The sequence below is a fragment of the Sus scrofa genome, chromosome 6 (assembly GCF_054392235.1).
Source record: "Sus scrofa isolate SSC_HxYL_T2T_F1_AM1 chromosome 6, Sscrofa_HxYL_maternal_Yorkshire_Landrace_v2.0, whole genome shotgun sequence".
Taxonomy (NCBI): domain Eukaryota; kingdom Metazoa; phylum Chordata; class Mammalia; order Artiodactyla; family Suidae; genus Sus; species Sus scrofa.
In genome coordinates, this window is record NC_139388.1 from 2,708,073 (window position 1) to 2,730,530 (window position 22,458).

The window sequence follows — 22,458 nt, forward strand, 5'->3', positions numbered from 1 at the left end:
GCGTGGAGCCTTGGGAAGATGCCAGCGTTCTGTATGTTGGGCTGACAGCTCTCCCGCGACAGTGGCGGAGGCAGCATCGGTGTGCGAGGCACTTGTCTGGGGCTGGCGGGACCGCCGGGCTCCTTCGCATCCTTAGGCGGCCAGGCTCCTCCGTGTGACTGCTGCGACCTCCCCGGGAGGGGCCCTGAGTCTCGTGGGCCGAGACGGCAGCTCGGACGCCAGCCCTCACGTCCTCAGGTTTTCATTCCACGCACCCAGGCGCTGAATGAAGGGGGGGGGGGGCAGTTTATTTTCAGCTTCTTTCAAGGAGCATTCTTAAAACAGCTGCTGGACACTTGCACGTACATCGTAAGTGCCAGAATGTGTTCGTGGTCGTGCTTGGCTGGGGAAGAGGTGTCCTGGCTGGCTGTGTCCCCAGGGTTCTGTTACTCGCCTGGCGTGTCAGCGAGGTTCTCCTTGGGCACACTGCCGGCCTCCCTGGGCGCTGTCCTCAGGCGCGTTAGCTTCTGGTTAGTCCGAGTGCATGTACAGTGGGCACTTCTCTGGTTTCTCCAAGACCATAGCTCCGTCACAGTACCTGACGCACTTGTGCTCCTGCAAGGTCAGGTCTTCATCTGATGTGGGAGGCGCTGCAGGGGCAGGTCACTTGGTGATGTCTGTCCAAAATGTGCGGGGAGGACTTCCTGCAGGTGGAGGTTGTCAGAGCTTGAGACCAGCGCCCAAGTCTCAGCCTCCGCAAGGCCTGGTCAGGGCTCGGGAGCCCAGGGCGCCCCTGACCCTGGGGGTGTCCGCTTCTCTCCTGCCCTGCTGTCTGCTTCTGGCTCTTGGATCCCCCCACACACACACAGGGCCCGCCTCTTGGGGGACCGCCGAGTGCCAGGCCGTTTGGGGGCTGCTGATTACACGGGGCTTGGACTCGCGCCCAGTCCTCAGCCTCCCTGTAAAGAGACGCGCTTCAGCAGAACAGACCCTTGGCCTCACACAGCCTCTCCCAGAGGAGGGACTTACGATCAGGATGGGGGACAATAGGCAGCCAGGACAGGGACACCCCGAGTCTTCTGAAAGCAAAGCAAGCAACTCCACCAGGTGCCTGGGGCCGCCAGCCTGTAGGTGGGTCCTGGCTCTGACGCCACCTGTCACGAGGGGTTCACGTTCCGTTAAAGACATTTCCATCCCACGTGGCGAAGCTGAATGAAGCATTTGAGTGAGTAAAGCAGCAGCTTCGGTTGTCGAGACGCTTGCTTCTCCTGATGCGCCAACAGAGGAGAGTTGAGCGAAGTGTGACCCTGCACCAGCCGGCAGCTGGGCGGGTTTTCTCGCAGGAGCGGGAGCGTGACGGACCCGCAGCGGTTCACACTCAGACCGCACTCGTGGGGTGGCCGTTGGAGGCACAGTGGAAGGAGAGGGTCGTGTTTTAAAAGCGACTGTCCTCTTAGATGCAGGGGGTGCTTTTGCTGTGTGCCTGTCCTGTGCAGGCGAGTTGCTCTCCTGCGGGCACGGGGTGGCTGCTGGCAGGAGCTAGCGCGTGATGCGTGTGTGCTCGACTGGAGGCTCCTGTTGCACTAGGAAAGCAAAGTGCTTTATAGTCACGCGGCCGCAGTCGCTCCTGCTCGCAGGGGTCAGAACTGCGGTTCCGGAAGGTCCCGTGGTGGCTCAGCGGAAACAAACCCAATTAGTGTCCGTGAGGACGCAGGTTCCATCCCTGGCCTTGCTCAGTGGGTTTAGGATCTGGAGTGGCTGTGAGCTGTGGTGTCGGTCAAAGCTGGGAACTTCCCTACGTTGCAGGTGTGGCCCTTAAAAAAAAGAAAAAGAAAAAGAACTACATTCTGTGAAGAAGGCAAAGCGCAGAGCGAGAGAACGTCCCTCCACGGGCATTTCAGCACCCTTCCTGTCATGCTGCATGACTCCCTACAGCATTCTTCTGTTGTAGGAATCAGCGAGAGGATTCCAAAACTCATATGGAGAAACTGTAGAGCAGTAAGACCATTTTGAAGAAAAAGTTGGGAGTTCCCGTCGTGGCGCAGTGGTTAACGAATCTGACTAGGAATCATGAGGTTGCAGGTTCGATCCCTGGCCTTGCTCAGTGGGTTAAGGATCCGGCGTTGCCATGAGCTGTGGTGTAGGTCGCAGACTCGGCTCTGGATCCCACGTTGCTGTGGCTCTGGCGTAGGCCGGCGGCTACAGCTCCAATTGGACCCCTAGCCTGGGAACCTCCACATGCTGCAGGAGCGGCCCAAGAAATGGCAAAAAAGAAAAGAAAAGAAGAAAAAGTTGGAAGGTTCCCACGACCTGATTTCAGCACCTGGAATTCCTGACACGGTGCTTTCGATGGAGGGTGGAGGCGGATCACTGGGGCAGGACAGGGGCCGGGTTTAGACTCAGGTGTAAATGTTCATTTGATGCTTTTTGAACTTGAGAATAACTTGGATGGCATTTTAATTTTTAATATTTTTTATTTTTTGATGGTGCTTTAAAAAACCTTTTTTATCTTCTAATTGACTTTATTTTTTTACATTTCTTTTTTCTTTTTCTTTTCTTTTTTTTTTTTTGGTATTTTCGTCTTTTTTTAGGGCTGGCGTATGGTGCTTCCCAGGCTAGGGGTCAAATCGGAGCTGCAGCTGCCGGTCTACACCACAGCCACAGCAGCTCAGGATCCGAGCCATGTCTGAGACCTACGCCACAGCTTATGGCAACACTGGATCCTTAACCCACTGCACGAGGCCAGGGATCGAACCCTCGTCCTCATGGATGCCAGTTGGGTTTGCTAACTGCTGAACCATGAAGGGAATGCCTTCTTTTTTACATTTCTTGTGAGCTATTTCACATACCATAAAATGTATACATTTAGTGGTAAGTTTTTATTTATTCCGAATCTCGTAACCATTAGCACGATTTTAATACTTTCATCACCCCAAAAAGAAGTCGCGTAGGGAATGGAGGTCTGTGGCCCAGCAGTTGAAGAACCTGGCGTTGTCACTGCAGCAGCTTGGTCCCTGCTGCGGTGTGGGCTTCCTCCCTGGTGGGGAGAAGGTCCGCGTGCCATGGGCGCGGCCAAAGGTTGTTTAAAAAGCAGCTCCGGAGCCACGCCCAGCTGTCCTCCGCTCCTCCCTCCTCCCCGAGTCCCTGGCAAATCCTGGGCCGCCTTCTGTCTCCGTAGACGTGCCTGTGCTAAGTGTTCCTCGCAAGCGGAATCATACAGTTTGTGATCTTTTGTGCTTGGTTTCTTTCCTGCAAATAACGTCCTCAAGAACCATCTGTGTTGTATCAGGTATTGTCTTCCTTCTTTCCTTCTTTCTTTTTCTTTCTTTCTTTCTCTCTCTCTCTCTCACTTCTTAGGGCTGCACCCACAGCATATGGAGGTTCCCAGGCTAGGGGTCGAATTGAAGCTATAGCTGCTGGCCTACACCACAGCCACAGCAACGCCAGATCCGAGCCGCGTCTGCGCCAGATCCTTAACCCACAGAGCGAGGCCAGGGGATTCGTTTCTGCTGTGCCACGATGGGAACTCCTGTGTCATATAGTAAGACTTTTTTTTTTTCTTTTCTTTTTTTGGCTATACCCACGGCATGTGGGCCAGGGATTGAGTCCAAGCCACAGCTACCAGCCATGCCACAGCTGTGGCAACACCAGATCCTTAAGTCACTGTGTCTGGCTTGAGATTGAGCCTGCTCTGCCACAGAGGCAATGCTGGATCCTTAACGTGCTGCACTGCAGCAGGAACTCCCAAGACTTCTCTTTTTATGGCTGAATAATATTCCATCGTGTGGCTCACCCACATTTTGTTAATCCATTAGCAGTTTATTGATACACTTTTGGGGTGTTTGTCCTTTTTGCCTCTTATGGAGAACATGCTGCCATGAACGTCTGAGAACAGGTTTCCTGTGGACAGACACTCGAGAGCCTCTCGGGGCTTCGCCTCCGTCCGGCATCCCTGGGCCGTGGGGCGCGTCTGCGCTTAGCATTCTGGAGACGTGCCCCACGGTTTTCCAAAGGGGCTGCACCGCTCCACGCGCCCCCGGCTGGCACGTAGAAGGAAGGGTCCGCCGTCTCCGCATCCTCGCCCGCGCTTGTTGTCTTCTGTCTTCTTCTTTAGCCATTCCAGGAGGTGGGAGCTGGCCCTGCATCCTGGATCTGACCCGCACGCCCTGGCTGCTGCTGGTGTTGCACATCTTTTCATGTGCTTATTGGCCAGCTGCGTATAGTCTTTGAGAAGTGTCTGTTCAAATACTTTGCCCATTTTTCAATTGGGTTTTATCTCTTTTTTCTTTATTTTGGGGTGAGGGATGTGTCTTTTATCCTTCAGTTGTAAACGAGTTCTTTTTATATTCTTAGTACAAGTCTCATCAGATACGTGATTGGCAACTGTTTTCTTCCCTTGTGTGGGATTTTTTTTCGTCTTCTTGATTCTGACCTTTGACACACAGAAGTTTCTTCTAATTTTGCCCAAGTCCAACTTAACTACTTTTTCTTTCGTTACTTGTGCTTTTGCTGTTATGTTTAAGGAATTATGGCCACACCCGAGGTCATCAAGATTCACTCCTGTGTTTTCTGATAAGAATTTGACTGATTCTGCTCTTAGATTTAGGCCTTTGATTCGTTTGGGGCTAACTTCTGTGTCTGCCGTGGAGGAAGGATGTGGAGTCATCCTTTTGCGTGGGAACGTCCAGTCGTCCAGCAGCATTTGTTGCGAAGACCATTCTTCTCCCCCACTGCAGGGTCTGCACCCCACTGCTGAGAATCAGCCGATGGGAGCTGCGAGGCCTGCTCTGGAGGTGCCGTTGTCGTTAGGCCAGCACCACACTGTGCGCGCTGTCGCTTTGTAGTAGCTGCTTCAGTTGGGAGGTGGGAGTCCTCTCAGGTTTGCTCTCCTTCCTCGGGACTGTCTTGGCTTCACTGCATCGTCAGCACTTCTGTGTGGGTTTAGGAGCGACTTGCAGGGTGTAGTGCCAAGCTCCTGCTGCCTGCAGCTCTGGGCTGCGGGGGCCCTGCGCGGGGCTCAGGGGCTGGTGTTGGTGATGGGTCCACCCCATGGGCCAGGCCTTGCCTGCCTCGGGCCAACAGCCCGGGTCGGTGGGTTACTGACAAAGGCAGGGAAGTAGTTCAGCGGAGAGCGGAGGGTCGCGGCAGTACAGCGCCTGGGGCAGAGAGCCACGTGCAGCAAGAGGAGCCCTGGTCAGACCTCGCCCTTAGATGGACGGCCACTCAGCACGGATCACAGAGCTAGACGTAAACCCTAAAACTGTCAAAGTGCCGGAGGGAAGCAAAGGAGAAAACTTTGTGACTTAAACAGGCAGCGATTTCTTAGAATAATGAAAACATCATCCACAGAAGACAAAGATGCATGAGTTAGACCTTATCAGAATTTAAAATTGCTCTTTGAAAGGCCCTGTGGAGAAGAGGAAAAGACAAGCCATAGAACTCGGAGAAGAATCCTCGTACATTCCACATCTGATGAGGGATTTGTCCTGAGACGGTGCCGGGAACTCTCACAACTCAGGGAGGGGTTCCCGTCATGGTTCAGCGGGTTTAGGACCCAACACAGTGTCCACGTAGTGACCATGAGGATGCGGGTTTGATCCCTGGCCTCGCTCAGTGGGTTAAGGATCCAGCATTGCTGTGGCTGTTATGTAGGCCTCAGTTGCAGCTCTGATTCAGTCCCTTGCCCAGGACATTCCACATGCCACAGGTGCAGCCATAAAAAGAAAAAAAAAAAAAATGCAGTGGTGGGAAAATGACCCAATAGAAAAAATAGGCCAAAGATTTGAACAGACATTTTACTACGAAAGTTGTATGGCTGGCAGGTAGCATGTGTGAACAGCTGTGAGCACCATGGGCTGTTTGCAAAACGCTGAGTCAGACCACGGTGAGCTGCTGTGCAGCCTGGTGGAATAGCTAAAAGTAGTAGGCTTGGCCACCCCAACTCCTGGCAGGCACATGGGAGGACTGGGGTCGCACACGGCCAGCAGGCGCGCACAGCGGATACACAGCGGATACTTTAAAGTTATCGTGTATCCCTGAGACATCGTCAGTTCCCCTCGCGGTCAGCAGCCAAGGGAACGAGAGCCTCTGTGCATAGAAGGGTTTGCACGTGACTGTTGTCCCAGCCCCAATGTCCCGAGACCAGAGACTGGATCCACACACTGGGCTCCCCTGTCCACACAGCGGGACATTCCTAGTCTGGGAGGGGGGGGTGTCATCGACGCGCAGCAGTGCGCGTGGAGCTCCGTGGCCGCGCTGCGTGGAAGACCCCAGAGGAAAGAGGACGTGCTGTATGTAGCAGGTGCAGACAAATCTTCAGGGGCAGAAAGCAGACCAGTCACGTCCTAGGGAGACGCTGGGGACAGTGGCGGGTTCGTTGTGCTGGTGGCATGGTGGGCTCCCGCGCGGATTTGGCTGTCGGGCTGCTGAGACTGTTTGTTTTGTCTGTGCATTTCATCGCCAGGTAGAACCCACTCAAGGTTTTAAGATTTTCCTGAGGATTGAAGCTTTGTTTTGTCCACATAACCTTGAATAATGAAGATATACAAATTGTCCTTTAATAGGTTGTCTTTTGAACATGGGAATAAATAGCTGTTGTCCTGTGGCCAGAACAAGGAAACACTTTATTTGGGGTGTCTGCCTTACCACGGGCAGAAGTACCCTCTGTTGCCAACAGTGTAGGAAGACTTCAGAAACAGGTTTTTTCTGAAAGCTTTCGCTTATTCAGGAAGAAGTCATCCCCCCCCCCATTCCCCAGTTTGCTCAGCCTTGTTTCACTCTAGTTAGTTTTCATTTTTGTGTGGTGGTGTTTTCCAGGATACAAATGAAAGGTTATTCTTTTATAGGAAGACAAGTTACAAGCAGTGGGAGTTTCCTGTTCTTTCCCATGGAGTTGGTTTTGTTTTTGCTCCTTACAGGTCCCTGGGGAAGTTCAGTCAGTAGACAGGAAGCAGGTTGGATCTACGCACATGCCAAACGTCCACATTGGACCAATGCTTCCTAAATTCCCTGTTGAATGCCTACAAGGCTTTTTAAAATAAAGTTTTCTTTACTTATTACACACGAAGGAAGGGCAGAGGGAAAAAAATCAAGAGTTCCCACCGTGGCACAGGGGGGTTGAAGCGTCTCTGCAGCACCAGGACAGGTGTGCTCCCCGGCCTGCACCGTAGGTGAAAGGATCCAGCGTGGCTGCGGCTGCGGCTGCGGCTGCCGCGTAGGTCATGCCTGCGGCTCAGAACCATCCCTGGCCCAGGAACTTCCATATGCTGCAGGGTGGACAAAAAAGCAAAAAACCAAACTAAGCAACGTCAAAAGATCACTTGAAACTCCTAGTAGGCAGGAGAGTTTCACTGACTCCGGAAGAACTGCAGGGCTACTGCTTCATTCCGTTCTTGGATAAGAACCCAACACTGCATTGATTTTCGTGCTGTCTTTTCTTTAAAAGTTGACTTTTTAATTCCAGCACAATTTAACAACAGAATATTGTATCACTATTAGCTAAGGATGAGTCCTGGCAAATTTTTTTTTTTTTTTTTTTTTTTTTTTTTTTTTTTTGTCCATCCCGAGGCACATGGAGTTCCCAGGCCAGGGATCAGATCCGAGCCACAGAGCTTTCAGATCCTTAAACCACTGCGCAGGCAGGATCAAACCTGCGCCCTGGCACTGCAGAGCTGCTGCCAATCCCCTTGCACCGTATCAGGGACCCCTTGGCGACTGTTCTTGCTCTGTGTGGTCGGCGTCCAGTACTTGTGCATTCGTCACCAGGGCTCACAGGGACCTGCTTCTTTTGAAATACACCTCAGTGGTTGCATGATCCTCCGTTTTACCTGGAGTTCACTGTCGGGGTTTGTTGGTTGCTTGGAAAACAGCTTCACCCCTAACGTTTTCCCTGGTTGTGTTCAGATGCATCTGGCATTCCGTTGGGTGTCTCTTTGAGCTGTGCGCTGCTCCGGCCTGAACGCAGGGCTTCAGCCTGGTGTGGTCTCCTCTCGGGGCCCTGGGTCCTCACTGCGGGCCCCTCCTCCTCCCGCCCAGCTGTGACCCCTGCTCCTGGTTCTTGGCTCCCCCCTTGTCTAGTAGCGCCTTAGAACTGCTCCCAGGAGGAACAGCCTCTGAGACTTTGACGTTGGCGCTGCCTTCATCCCTGTGCCTGACACGTGAATGGGGAGTCCCTGCTGTTCTGGGCGTCGTTCTTCCTTAGGGATTGGGAGGCACTTCTGCCTACTGCTTTGCACTGTTGCTCTTGAGAGGCCTGCGTCTTTGATTCCTGATCCTGTGCTGTGACCCGTCTTGTGCTCGCCGGAGGTTTTAGGGTTCTCTTAGTCCCAGTGTCAGCCCGCGTCTCCGAGCCCTGCTCGGGTGCAGGTGCGCCGTCACCCCGAGGCCCGGCAGCCCTTTGAGCTCAAGGCCGTTCGTCGGGGGGCCCCCCCGTGGACCACTCCTTGGCGTGTCCTCCGCCCTCTTTTCCTGCTTTGCAACTTGTGCCGTCTCCACGTCGAACTTGTGCTCTTCCTCTGGCTTCACTTTTTTCCTTTGATTTTTGATCTGCTCTGTGGGAAACGCCCCCGTCTTCCATCTCCTGAATCGAAGTTTTCATTTCTGCTGTCCCGCCTTTTATTGTTACAGAGAACTCCTGTTCTCTGACGATTCTTTCGTCGTAGCGCCCCGTCCTTGGCCGTGCTTTCTTCTCTTAGCTCACCGAGAGCACCAGTGATGGGTTTAGCTTTGGCAAGTGGTTGTCCCTTCTGCGCATGGCCGGTGTCTCCTCCAGGCTGCCTGCTCTGTGACGGCTCGGCCTGTCTCTGTGTGCAGCTCCAGAGCTCCTCAGCGGTCTGGAGGCAGGTCTGGGGCTGGGCCGCCTGCTCCCGCGGGGCCGTGGCCGGAGCAGGGGGCGGGGCCTGTGCGAGGAGGGAAAATGCTGCCCCACGTGCTCCAGAGGGCACTGAGGCTGAGTTGGACGGTGAGTCGTCGGAATTAGACGGAGTGTGGCAGGATCCTTGGTATACCTTACCTGTTGTGTGCAAAGTGCTTTTTTGGGTATATGCTTAAGACTCGGGAGAACCTGCCTCCGGAAGTGTCAGTGGCTCGGAGTCAGGGTCGGGGATGGGAAGGTACTGGGTCATCCCGACAGGCGGTGCTTTGGCCTGCTGGTTCACGAGACCGTGGGGCGGCTGAGGATCGACGCCCACTTGAACTGGACAGAGCGCAGGTCTCGGAGCCTGGTGTGACGTGGGGCTCTTCTCCCGTGCCATGTCCCCGGCCCTCCTGGGGCCTGGCCTCTGCTCTGGGGTGGCGGTGGGGTGCGGGTGGCGTCGACCCGTGTCAGGTGGTGATGCTGAATTCAGCTTGTAAGTGGCTCTTGGCTTCCAGTCTGTGCCTGCTGTCTGCCCTTGGAGGAAGCAGCTCCCTTTGGAAGTCAAGGAAAACCATGCCAGGAGCAGACAACCTAGACAAGTTGTACCTGTTTAAAAGAGATCGTTGTCGGAGTGCCCCCCCCCCCCGCCCCGTGGCTCAGTGGGTCAGCAGCCTGACCGCACTGGCTCGGGGCACTGCCGAGGTGTGGGTTCAGTCGCTGGCCTGGTGCAGTGGGTTAAAGGATCCTGCATTGTTGCAGCTGCGCCTCCGTTCCAGTCCCTGGCCCAGAAACTATTCTATGCTGCAGGTGTGGTCCCCCCCCCCCCCAAAAAAAGAAGGTGTAATTGTCAGGGAAGCAGATTGTCGTCTTCAGCAGAAAGCCGTCTGTCCGCGCTGCACTTCCTCTCGGGGTGTTGGTCTTAGTTGAGTCAGGGGCACTCATATGAAATGAAATGCGACCTGGAGAGACATGCTGTCAGCCGTGCTTTGCGTCACACACCTAAGGCTGGAAGGTCCTCAGCTTTCATCATGGAAATTACAGGTGTTTTATGTGGGTGGCAACTCACTCTCCCTGAAACTTCTTTTTAGTGTTGTTGTAAGATTTGATTGTTTCAGACAGAAAAAATGGTTTAAGTATTTTCATTTCAGTGTAGGAGATTTTGGATGGCATGGCACGTTCCTTCAAAAATGCCAGCACTTGCCTTGGTGCATTCACAGAGGCACTGGCGTTCAGAGACAAGGAGAGACCCCTTTCCTTGATCAGCTTCTGTTTTAAGGGGGCTTGAAACACACCCCCGTTGTTGTGAGATGGAGGGACAAGTGTGTGGATTTCAGCCGCGTGGGGATGGCAGACTCGATGGCTGATCCTCGGAGGGTGAGGGCAGGTGGGGGCACAGAGTGACGCGTTGCGTCTGCGCTCCGTTTTCTCTTCGTCAGTGCGCATGTGATGCTTCCCTTTGGGTGATAAAATACAAATACACTTGGTCATGTGGTTCCTGGCGTGCAGGCCTCCAGTGGCTTCTTCCGGGTGCGAGGGAAGGTCTTCTTTCGTGGTTTGACCCCTCTTGTTCCGGGCCTCCCTCCCGTCCCGTCCTGTCTGTCCCCCAGGGGAGCAGGCGGAGGGGGAGCAGGCCTCTGTCCAGGGCGCTTTACAGTCCGCTGGGGAAACTGGCGGCTGCGAGGTCCTGAAAGAAGAGGGCAAACACACCTGCCAGGCTTTGTGCAGCTTGCGGGAAGACGATTCTGATGCTCTCTCCCTGAATTCTCTGCCCCCTCCCCACCCGTGGAAGATGTTCTCTGCTCTTCTGGCCCTGACCGCTTGCTCTGGCCTGTTGTCGCCCGTTGACTCCCGTGCCACCCCCAGTTGTGTCAGATTCCAGAGGGCAGGGCCCGGCCTCATCTCACCAGTACCCATAGCGGCGAGCGTATGCCGAGCTGCTCCTTGTCTGGGTGAGCTCGTTTCTGGTAACTTCTTGATCCCACGTGCAGAGTTGTGGAGACTGACCTGAGCAGAGGGGGTCCGCCCTGGGACACGCATTTGGGGTGCCAGTGACTTTCTAGAGCTTTGAGGAGCAAGCCTTCGACTCCGTGCTCCATGTTTAAATTATCGTGCAAAACAGGAACCGAAGCTTGAATGCCTGGAGTTAGGTGAACGACCCTCCCTCACGAGGCCAGGGCTCCATTCCTAGGGCGCTAGGGCTCGTCACACCGCTGCACCTGCACCAGCCGCGCACCCCGGAAAGTGTGGTGTGAATCAGGTATGTGGTGTCAGTTTTTAAGGTTTGTTTGTTTATTTGTTTTTAAGGTCTTGTGGTCTGATTCTTCAGTAACATCAGTAACCAAATCTCCCTCTGAAGTGACTGAATTTATTTCAAAGGTAAGGTAACTGAAGGGCTCTTACACCCATTCACGGGGTCTCGCTCCCCAGTGGTCGCCAGTCCTGTCCTTTCTGAGGTCGCTTCCTTCAGCCCGCACCGCCAGCGCCGTGCCGGGAAGGGGTGCCGCCCGGGCCCACACCCTGGGTCCTGGAGCCCCCGTGCCTGCGCCTCCCAGTGGTTGACAGTGAGACGAGGCGGAAGGACGCAGGTGCTCGGAGGCCTAGGGGGGGTCAGGCTGTGAGGTTTCGTGACTGTTGAGCCGAGGCCGAGGGAGGGGCCCGCTCGGGCAGCGGGGGTTAGAGACGTGACTGCTCCCACCTTTATCTGTGTACACCTTGGATTTTCCTGTTTGTTTTAAATATCTTTTAAGATGGCAGTATAGGTGGGGTACATCCTGTTTGTTTTTAAATTGGTTCAACACATATCAAGAGGAACACCTTTTGACCTCCGCCTGTGTGTGACAGACGTACCTAGCTCTGTGTCTAAGGTCCCCTGGCCCGTGCAGCCCCAGCGAACCACAGTCTTAGCCCTAGTGATGCGTCGGAAACAGTCCCTCTCTCCAAAGGGCAGCTTGCATCTGGATTATGAGAAGGAGGGTGTACGCCTTCGGAGGAGAGCAGGGTTTGGGCTCCGCTGGAGGAGCTTGGACAGAAGTCGCTCGATGTGCCCACTGTTGAGGCCGCCCCGCGTGGAGCCGGCCCCGGGGCCTGCTTCTAGAGCCACGGCTCCTGCCCCGGGGCCCCCTCCTCTGCGCCCTTCAGAGCACCGGGGACCCCGGCCTGGGCCTTCTGTCTGTGCAGCGCGCTTTCTCTGGACGCCGCTGGCTGATGGGCCCCCCTCGCCGTGGCCACTCGCCTGTCTGGTGGCGGCGGCGGCTTGTCGGCTGGCTCCAGGCTCTCTGCCCTTCCTGGGTATCGGCTGCGCTGTCTTTCAGCAGTCTTGGAAAGTTCCTGTGCATTCTCTCTCCTGCCCCACTCCCTTCCCTCTTCTGGGCCTTGGGCTGCGTGTACTTGACCCTGCCGTTCACTTTGCTTCGGTAGCTCTGCCCGCGGTGCTCGTGAGCCTTGTTGAGTTTGCTGAATTCCTCTCAAGTACCGTGGCTTTGGGTTTTGTTTTTTTTGTTTTCTTTTGTTTTTCCTGGCTTTTCCATTTGATATGTGTTTTAATAAGGTTTCCATCTCTTTGATAGTATTACCCACTTGTTCACACATCCTGGTGGCGGTCTTTGGGTTTTCCTACTACATCTTTTAGTCCACTAAGCGTAGGTGTGCTCAATCCCTGTCCGGTAGTTCCAACATCTAGGTTATTTCTGAGTCTAGTTCTTGACCACAGATTCCCCCCGTTCTTTTAATTTGTAATTTCTGAGTGGGTGTGAGACATCATGTCTAGAAACCAGCCTGGAAGTGGGCACGTGGCAGCGGGTTCATCTCGCTGGGATCGGAGCTGAGCACCGCGAGGCTTCCTCCTCGGGGAAGGCCCGCCGGCCCCGTGAGCCTCAGGAGGCGCCTCGGTGGTCTTGCTGGGCCTGTGGCACAGAAGGCTCTCCCTGCTCGGTAGACGCCTCACTCCCCGGGGGAGACAGCTGTGACTTGGGCCTGGGGATGGGAGGCATGGCCCTGCTCCTGGCCAGGGCTCCGCTGCAGGCACAGGGCCTCTGGGGGCTTTCTCAGCATCCCGGCCCCTTCCTTCCCAGCAGCAGCTGGCCTCCCCTTTGCGCTGGTGCAGGACCCTCGGCCCACGAAGGCCTCTCGCCCCTTCCTCAGGGCCAGAGGGGCTTCGTTTGTCCTCTGCCCATGACCTGGTGCCAGAGGGCTTTGTCCTCCTCCTGCAGAGGCAGGAAAGTCTTCTGCCTCATCCCCGGAAACGTGGGGCTTTGCTTGATCTCTCATCTCAGAGCAGGAGCCACTTGCCCCAGTGGCTTACGGGCTTTTTGTTTTGGCTTGAGAGCGGGCTCCAGGGAAATGCACGGGGTCTCCCGCTCGGCCCCCGGGGCAGTCAGCCCCAGCCGGGCTCCCCGTGGGAGAGAGCTTGGGAATGAGGGCACGGTCCCCGGGGTCTGGGGCTCCGGGCTGACGGCTGTCTGAGCTGCACTCAGCCCCTACGGACGCGCTCATCTCAGCCGCCCTCTTCCTCCTGCTGGCATGGTGGCTCCTTCTTCCGCGTGCTCTGCCTCAGCTGGGACAGCTCACGTGTCCCGTTTGTCCTCGGAGGGTCCCTCTTGGAATCCGGTCACAGGGTGGCCTTGCAGCTCGGCTGTCTGAGGGCTCAGGAGAAGGCACTGCTGTGTGTGTGTTGGGGGCGGGTGGTGAGCTGCTTCTTGATGATGCCACGCAGGGAGCGCGGCGTCCTGAGTGGCTCCTGCATCCCAGGTGCATGCGGGGCCCCCCGGGCCCCCAGCGGCCCCTGGTGTCTCGCCAGCAGGTGTCACCACCGAGCACCTGCGCAGGCTTTTCTCCAAGCGCGGCGTCCTGGTTACCTGAGATGAATGTTAACATACGGTGTACACCTTTCCGTCTCTTTCAGTTATCTCAGCTTTATCCTGAAGACAACTTGGAGAAATTCATTCCTTGCTTAGCTGGCCCAGATTCATTTTATCTAGAGCGAAACCACGTGGATCTGGAAGCGGACCTGAGGTAACGCCCGTCACCACACCCGCCCGCCGTACAGGCAGCCCTGCGGGGGCCGTGGCGCAGCCGTGACGCAGGGTGACAGAGGGTGGCAGACGGTGACGGAGGGCCGGCGGCCGTGTGCGCGGGGCGGGCGGGGCCGGCCGCGACGGCCTGCTGGTCTGAGATGCGCTTGAGGGACTTGGGGCTCTGGGCGGTTTGGGTGTCCTCTTTCCTCCAGGGACCCTCCTCAGTTACGGAGCAGTGGGAGGCAGATTTTGAGGCTGTGTGAGGAAGGGAATCTCAGGGTACCCGCCAGCATTTAATGGAATTCTGCTGGTCCTAGGAAACAAAATCTGGTGACGGCTTCTGTCCTCTAGCAGAAAGGAAAGCCTGTTCGGGACCGAGCGAGGACTTAATAAAGTCTCCTGGGCCCAGGGCCTCTGGACCCCTGATCGCACCCTGCCACTAGATTCATGGAGAGGCAGGCCTGCCGCCAGGGCCCTGGGGCCAGCACCTGAATGACAGCATGGGCTGTGCTTGCGGCCAGTGTCCTGCGGTGTAGTACAGTGTAAATAAGGAAACGGGGAGTTCCCATCGGGGCTCAGTAGAAAATCATCTCACTAGTATCCATGAGGACGAAGGTTCGATCCCTGGCTTCTCTCAGTGGGTTAAGGATCCGGCATTGCCAAGAGCTGTGGTGTAGCTCACAGAAGCGGCTCAGATCCTGCGTGGCTCTGGCTGTGGTGTAGGCCGGCAGCTGCAGTTCTGATTCAACCCCTAGCCTGGGAACCCCCATAAGCCACAGGTGCAGCCCTAAAAAGACAAAAAAGAGAAAACTAAAAATTTTTTTCCCACTTCGTTTTTGGTAATGTATTTTAATGCTGATAAAACTATTTTGTTTAATTTTCAGGTATTTGGCTTCGTTACCTTCTCACATATTAAAAAATGACCATGTTAAGAAATTTTTCAGCACTTCATCTCCCACCCAACAGCTTCAAAGTCCAAGTGAGTTTGAAAGATGTAATTAAATAAAAATAGGAACATTTTTATAGTCTGTAAATTTTATGACATTTACTTTAACTCGTAGGTCCTGGCACCCCTTCTCTTTCCAACGTCGGTACCGTGATGGGCGTCTCTGGAAGGTAAGGTTTCCGCTTTGTGACCAGCGCACGTCCCGGCAGCCCTGTTACCCAGCTCGCTTCCCACCGTGTGTGAACAGTTGTTTCTAAAGTGAAGTCATTTTTTTGTCTTGCTCTTGAATAACATGGAGGGAAGAATTGGAAAGAGAGAATCCACTTGTCTTTTTAGGCTGTGCCTGCTGCATGTGGGAATTCCCAGGCTAGGGGTTGAGTGGGAGCTGCAGCCGCCACCCCACACCACAGCCATGGCAAAACCGGATCTGAGCCGCGTCTGTGACCTACACCACCGCCACGACAATGCTGGATCCTTCACCTGCTGAGCAGGGCCAGGGATCGAACCCACATCCTCATAGAGACAATGTCGGCTCCTTAACCCACTGAGCCACATGGGAATGCTGAGATAATCCACTTTTTGATTTCTTTAAAAAAAAAAGTTCTCAGAGCCACTGGATTGAGAGCATTCCTAAAGACTCTTATTGTAAAGGCCAGTTTCTGGGTCCTGAACATTCTAGGAAACCGAAATTTCTAAGAATCCTCATTTTTAGACTCTCCTGAGGTGATCAAGCCCACAAAGGGCCAGAGTTGCTGCTCTAGGAGTTCCCCTACCACACGGGGCCAGAATGATGGTAGCAGTGCTCAGGTGACAGACAGACTGCCTGCCTGGACTGACAGCCAGCTCTAAAGTGGAATGACAGAGTTCCCGTCGTGGCGCAGTGGTTAACGAATCCAACTAGGAACCATGAGGTTGCGGGTTCGATCCCTGGCCTTGCTAAGTGGGTTAACGATCCAGCGTTGCCGAGAGCTGTGGTGTAGGTTGCAGACGAGGCTCAGATCCCGTGTTGCTGTGGCTCTGGTGTAGGCCGGTGGCTACAGCTCCGATTGGACCCCTAGCCCGGGAACCTCCATATGCCGCGGGAGCGGCCCAAGAAATGGCAAGAAGACAAAAAAATAAATAAAGCGGGATGACGTCACAGGCAGTGCGCACGCTCTCGCTTGCGCGCGCTCTCTCTCGCTCTCTCTCGCTCTCTCTCTCGCTCTCTCTCTCTCGCTCTCGCTCGCTCGCTCGCTCGCTCTCTCTGTCTTCTGCCCCCTCTGCCTGGTGTGGGCAGACACACACCACGTCTGCGAGTCTGCGGTTTGATGTGGGAGGGCGGAGACAGAAAGTGCTGCTTTTGGTCCTTTTACCTTTCCTGGAATTTACTTTTTTAAAAAACAAATTTGGGAGTTCCCGTCATGGCTCAGTGTCTAACGAACCCGCCAAGTATTCATGAGGTTGCGGGTTTGATCCCTGGCCTTGCATGTTGGGTTCAGGATGCGGCGTTGCCGTGAGCTGCAGTGTAGGCCGGCGGCGGTAGCTCCAATTCAAGCCCTAGCCTGGGAACCTCCATAGGCCGTGGGCGCACCCTAAAGAGACCCCCCCAAAAAAAAGAAAAAAAAATTTGGATGTTAAAGATTTTGGAGTTAGTTTTAATATGATTTTCAGTATCATCCTGGGATAGAAGTAACAGAAAGAGGAGCTCCTGTTGCGGCACCATGGAAACGAATCTGACTAGTGTGCATAAGGATGCAAGTTCGATCCCTGGCCCCACTCAGTGGGTTAAGGATCCGAGCCCTGCAGACCTCTGCCCAGGCCAGGCTCTGTGGTTAGCAGTGGACACGGCTGCAGTGCAGTCCAGGTGTATGAGCTGGTCGTAGCCTTTCGACAGCACCCGTCTTCTGTCCCACAGGCCTGTGTGTGGAGTGGCCGGCATCCCGTCCTCTCAGAGCGGCGCCCAGCACCACATGCAGCACCCGGCCAGTGCGGCCGCCCTGCCACACTGCTCGCACGCGGGGGCTGCGGGCTCGGCGCTGGCCTACCGGACCCCGATGGACAGCTCGCCCACCATCCTGATGCCTTCCAGTCTGCAGGCCCCTCAGCCCCAGGAGCAAAATGGGATTTTAGACTGGCTTCGGAAACTGCGTTTGCACAAGTACTACCCGGTCTTCAAACAGCTCACGATGGAGAAGGTGTGCTGGTCGAATTTGCTGGGTCTCTCACATGACCGCTCTTCAGGCCTCATTCCTGGAGGCACTGAGTTGTGTTCCGAGTGTGTGACGAGGGGTCTTAACACCCGCAGGCCTCACTCCTGGGGGCCCTGAGTTGTGTTCCGAGTGTGTGACGAGGGGTCTTAACACCCACAGGCGGCCTGCGTCTGTGAGCTTTTGCCGCAGGACCCGCGCCTTTGGGTTTCCGAAGGCTGCCTGCAGCTGAAGCAAAGCTGTAACGCGATGGTTCGTAGGATCGCTTTTTTAAGATAGTTGGAGGTCCTTGCAAGTTAGGTGCTTTCTCCCCGTGACGTAAAGGCTGTTAGGTCTCCAGTGGCCTCACGGTGGGTGGCGAGTTCTGGTGTCCCGCCTCTGTCTTAGATGCCCTTTGACGTAGGCCTTTTCCCAGGACCCCGCATGCTCGGATGCAAGTAAGCGGCTGTCTGATGATTTGGCTTCATTTAGGGTCATACAGCTAAAAGAATAGATGAATTTTTTGTATTTCAAGCAGTCCTACATGGAAACTACTTTTTCCCGAAGAGAGTTTTGCCATGGAGTGTTTTTTTTTTCAGTGTTAAAAAAAATTCTGGGAGTTCCCATCGTGGCTCAGTGGAAACGAATCTGACTAGTATCCATGAGGACACAGGTTCGATCCCTGGCCTCGCTCAGTGGGTTAAGGATCCGGCATTGCTGTGAGCTGTGACATAGGTCACAGACGCAGCTGGAATCCTGTGTTGCAGTGGCTGTGGTGTAGGCCAGCAGCTGCAGCTCTGTATTCGACCCCTAGCCTATGAACTTGTATGTGCCATGAATGCAGTCAAAAAAAAAAATTTTTTTTCCTGAAATTTCTTGTTTCATTGCCACTGATTAAAGTAAATTAGACCAGGAGTTCCTTTTGTGGCGCAGCAGAAACAAATCCGATAAGCATCCATGAGGTCATAGGTTCAGTCCCTGGTCTTGCTCAGTGAGTTATGTATGTATCCGGTGTTGCCGTGAGCTGTGGTGTAGTTCACAGATGTGGCTCAGATCCCACGTTGCTGTGGCTGTGGCCCAGGCTGGCAGCTGCAGCTCCGATTTGGTCCCTCGCCTGGGAACCTCCGTCTGCTGCAGGTGTGGCCCTAAAAACAAAACAAAAAGTATTAGACCCTTACGCGCTGTTTGAATCTGAGCTCCCCCTGCTGGATGAAGTGACGTGAGGGCTGTTATCTTTGTAAACATTTCATTTTTCCAAAAATCTGCAGTGGACGAATCTAGAAATCAATCTTGACTTCGAAGAAAAGCACACTTTTTTTTCGTTTCTGGCTGCCCCACGACAAAGGCGTTCCCAGTCCAGGGATCGGGTCTAAGCCACAGATGTGACCTGTACCACCACTGCCGCAGTGCTGGATCTTTTAACACGCTGCGCCGGACTAGGGACCGGACCCGTGTCCTGGTGCTGCAGAGACGCTGCCTATCTGGTTGTGCCCTAGCAGGAGTTCCAAGAAACACATTTGAAGTATATTCTCAGAACTCTCAGTTTATGATTCATAAATCTTAAAGACAAAAGATTTTACTAACCTCGGTGATGGTCCCTTTAAAAAGTTTTAGTTTCACGTGTGAGCTGAAATGGCTAAAGTCACAAACCATGTTACACGGCCTGTTGAGAGCCAGGTGTGTGGCCAGTGGCTTGGGTGGCCATTCGCTTGGGATGGTTTCTACTTTTCTGGGTCATTTGCTGCCCAGCAACGTTGCCATTGTCCCTGCAGTGAGTGTGATTTGAAGAAAAAAGAACTGCTAAAGAAGACTGGGCTCCTGTCTGTGGCAGGGTGGCTGGCTTGTGTTTGGGTGTGGGGCTCCTAAGAGGGAGCCACTCCAGAGGCTGCCTCTCTGCAACGGTCGAGGCCGCAGGACGCTGTGTGCAGTCACCTGCCAGGGAGCAGGGCCTTCCAGGTGCCCGAGCTCGACTGTCCAGGAAGGCCCAGTGGACACAGCCCGTGACTCTCGTGAGCATCGTGTGCTTTGAACTGTGGGTGCCACATCATTAATCAAGTAAATGTTTTCCTGTCTCTAATCCTGTTAGGTTTGAGTTGTTAACATACTCTAGAGGCGGACTAGACTTATTAAGCTCCAGGTTATTTTCTTTCAGAATCCTAATTAATTCTCAGTAACTTCGTAATTTGTTTCTTCTGTGGTAGTTTCTGAGCCTTACTGAAGAAGATCTGAATAAATTCGAATCCCTCACCATGGGAGCAAAGAAAAAACTCAAGACTCAGCTGGAGCTGGAGAAGTAAGCGTGAATGCTCGTGGAATGTGTGTTCATTTTAGGTGCCAGCGTGCAGAACAGGTGCTGGGGTTTATCAGTGACTGGATTGCTTTAGATTGCTTATGAACTCTGATGCTTTTACTTTATTTTATTTTTCTGTCTTTTCTAGGGCCGTACCCGTGGCATGTGGAGGTTCCCAGGCTAGGGGTCCAATCGGAGCTATAGCTGCCGGCCTACACCATAGCCATGGCAACACCAGATCCGAGCCGCGTCTGCGACCTACACCACAGCTCACGGCAACGCTGGATTCTTAACCCACTGAGCGAGCTCAGGGATTGAGCAATGGTTCATGGTTCTTAGTCGGGTTCGTTAACCACTGAGCCAGGACGGGAACTCCTCTGATGCTTGTAAATGTCTGTGGACGTGGCTTGGGTTTGCTGGAAGGGCCTCTAGAGTGACTGGCGAGTCAGAAGGCGTCTCATCCCCCTGGCCATGAGCTGGTGGACGTACTCTTCTGGGGAACGTGTGCACCTGGCGGAGTTGGGGAACCACTGGCGCCTTCTTCAGCAGAATCGAGCCCCCGCTTGTTGGCGTGCTTTGCTCTTGTACAGGGAGAAGTCGGAGAAGCGGTGCCTGAACCCCGCAGCCCCCGCGCCGGTCAGCAGCAGCGGAGTGGCCCGTGTGCCCCCCACCAGCCACGTGGGGCCGGTGCAGGCGGTGCGAGGCAGCCATGCCGCAGGTGGGTGGGGCCGCGACTTCGTCGCTGGCCGTGATTTTAGCTTTTACGGTTTCTCCTGTAGGAAAACAGCAGGGACACTGGGTTGGAAGCTGGAGTCTGGTGACTCCTGCAGCTGTCTGGGCAGAAGGGGTCCATCTGGCCAGAGGCTGAGAGGAGGATGGACGCGCCCTTCCCCCCGGGCAGGCTCGGGGCCTTGGGGCCGTCTCGAAGGGCTCTTGCCACCCCACCAGCCTTCCTCTGCTTCCTGCCCTTGTCCCTCAGAAAGCGCTCCAAGTATCAAAGGGACGGCGAACCAGGAAGTAAAATGGTGCCTCTTGTCAGCGGGGGTTTGACCGGAAAGGTCTTGGGATCCTGGGCCCCGAAGACAGAGGGCTCGGGGTGGGGGTGGCTGCCTCTGGGGCACCCGGGGGCTGGGGGACCCTTCCTGTCCGGCAGTGTTTGCTCGGGGAGGCTGAGGCTTGGTCGTGCGCATCTGCTGCCTGGCGAGCCTGTGTGACAAGGAAAGGACAGCACCTGCCTCCTTAGGGTTGACGTGAAAGGGAGTGTGACAGGCATGTGCCAGGGGCAACGCGGGCACAGTCGATGCCGGCTGGCAGGCGCCTGTTGGTGACCTGCAGCACCTGGAGCCCAGTGCCGTCTTCAGACTGTCACCCGTCCCATGTCTGCAGCGCTGCGGGTGGAAGTGGAGCAGCCCCCTCACCAGACGGCGCGGGAAGGCAGCTCCTCTGAGTGCTCCAGCTCCTCGCCCAGCCCGATGGGGGTGCAGGCCCGGGAGGAGAGCTCGGACAGCGCCGAGGAAAACGACAGACGTAAGGCGCCCCGCGTGCCCGCCCGGCCCGGCCCGGCCCGGCCCGGCCCGGCGGCTGCCTGACGCTCTTTCCGTCTCCAGGGCTGGAGGTCCACTCGGAGGGCGCCGACAAGGACAAGCCGGTGACGCTGCTGAACCACTTCACCTCGAGCTCCGCCAGACCCACGGCCCAGGTCCTGCCCGTGCAGAACGAGGCGGGCTCCAGCCCGTCGGGCCACCACCCGCTGCCCCCCCAGATGATGACGGCCTCGCACATGGCGCCCATCCGGATGCTGAGCTCCGTGCACAAGGCCGAGCGGGGCGGCGCCGACCTGAAGCTGCTCTCGTCGTCCGTGCACTCGCTGCTGTCTCTGGAGGAGCGCGGCAAAGTCTCCGCGCCGAGAAGCGGCCTCAAGGTGGACAAGGGCTTCGGCAGTGCCATGCTGGACGTGCTCCCCACGTCCAGCCCCCATCAGCCCATGCAGGTCCTCTCGGGCCTGGCCGACAGCAGCGCCGTGTCACCCGCCGTGTCCTTTGGTCCCCGCACCAAAGTGGTCCCTGCATCCGCGCTTGACAGGGCGATGAAGCCGGCGCAGCAGCCGGGCCTGGGGGCGGAGACCAGCACCGCTGCCCCCGGGACGTCCAGCACCGTCTTCCACGTGGCTCGGCCACCCATCAAACTCCTGGTGTCCTCGTCTGTCCCTGCGGATTCTGCTGTCCCCGGGCAAACGTCCTGTTCCAGTAACGTGCAGATAAGTGTGCCCCCTGCAATAATAAACCCCCGGACTGCGCTGTACACAGCCAACACCAAAGCTGCCTTCTCTGCGATGAGCAGTGTGCCCGTGGGCCCCCTGCAGGGCAGCTTCTGTGCGAACAGCAACACTGCCTCCTCCAGTAGCCACCCCTCCACGTCCTTCGCAAACATGGCCAGCGTGCCCAGCTGCCCGGCCCCCAGCTCCAGCCCCGCACTCTCCTCTGTCCCCGAGAGCAGCTTCTACAGTGGCGGCGGCGGCGGCGGCAGCTCCCCCGGGAGCGTCCCCGCCTCGGCCCAGAACCACCACCACCACCACCACCATCAGCAGCAGCAGCAGCCGGCGCCCCAGCAGCCCGCGCCCGCCCCACCGCCCGGCTGCGTCGTGTGCACGTCGTGCGGCTGCAGCGGGAGCTGCGGCTCGAGCGGCCTGACCGTCAGCTACGCCAACTACTTCCAGCACCCGTTCTCGGGCCCGTCCGTCTTCCCCTTCCCGTTCCTGCCCTTCAGCCCCGTGTGCGGCAGCGGCTACGTGGGCGCCCAGCAGTACGGCGGCGGCGCCTTCCCGGTCGTACACTCGCCCTACGGCGGCGGCGTGGGCCCCGAGCCCGTGCTGGGCGGCCAGTCTGCCTTTGCCGTCCCACCCGTGCAGAACTTCATGGCAGGGGCGGCGGGCGTCTACCAGGCCCAGGGCTTGGTGGGCAGTAGCAATGGTTCCAGTCACAAAAAGAGCGGGAATCTCTCGTGTTACAACTGTGGGGCCACGGGCCACCGCGCTCAGGACTGCAAGCAGCCGTCCATGGACTTCAGTCGGCAAGGTAAAGGCTCCGGCGGCGGCGCGGCCGGGCGGGGGGCTGTGTGTGCAAGCTGAACACAGTCCGCTTTCGCTGCTTGAAAGCGGCCGCAGGTGATTTTTCCGACGCGCTCTGAGAAAGCAAGCGACTGTGGGCAGGCTC

General features: G+C 56.0%; 1 protein-coding gene and 2 long non-coding RNA genes across 10 annotated transcripts in view; 1 reads left to right on the top strand and 2 right to left on the bottom strand.

The window, feature by feature from the left end:
• The window catches only part of LOC146402146 (uncharacterized), a 345,416-nt gene that overhangs the window by 279,435 nt on the left and 43,523 nt on the right, over positions 1 to 22,458 (bottom strand). The gene's annotated exons all lie outside the window — the stretch shown is intronic.
• The window catches only part of ZCCHC14 (zinc finger CCHC-type containing 14), a 73,175-nt gene that overhangs the window by 45,680 nt on the left and 5,037 nt on the right, over positions 1 to 22,458 (top strand). For 3 of the 7 annotated variants that reach the window (XM_003126814.6, XM_084959263.1, XM_084959262.1), the window contains 9 exons: positions 11,138 to 11,209; positions 13,734 to 13,843; positions 14,730 to 14,824; positions 14,907 to 14,961; positions 16,686 to 16,965; positions 19,158 to 19,249; positions 19,837 to 19,964; positions 20,633 to 20,773; positions 20,854 to 22,320. In XM_003126814.6, the coding sequence (XP_003126862.4) occupies positions 11,138 to 11,209; positions 13,734 to 13,843; positions 14,730 to 14,824; positions 14,907 to 14,961; positions 16,686 to 16,965; positions 19,158 to 19,249; positions 19,837 to 19,964; positions 20,633 to 20,773; positions 20,854 to 22,320 (2,440 nt within the window). The remainder of the gene's footprint in view (positions 1 to 11,137; positions 11,210 to 13,733; positions 13,844 to 14,729; positions 14,825 to 14,906; positions 14,962 to 16,685; positions 16,966 to 19,157; positions 19,250 to 19,836; positions 19,965 to 20,632; positions 20,774 to 20,853; positions 22,321 to 22,458) is intronic. The other 4 variants (XM_005664297.3, XM_084959264.1, XM_084959261.1 and 1 more) reach the window with 3 other exon arrangements.
• LOC146402149 (uncharacterized) lies at positions 5 to 5,716 on the bottom strand. Of its 2 annotated transcripts, XR_014805290.1 has the most exons (3): positions 3,981 to 5,716; positions 2,697 to 3,931; positions 5 to 2,070 (listed from the first exon to the last, which is right to left on the bottom strand). It is a non-coding gene; the product is annotated as an uncharacterized LOC146402149 (long non-coding RNA). The 2 variants fall into 2 exon arrangements; XR_014805289.1 differs by lacking the exon at positions 5 to 2,070 and having other exon boundaries at positions 2,688 to 3,931.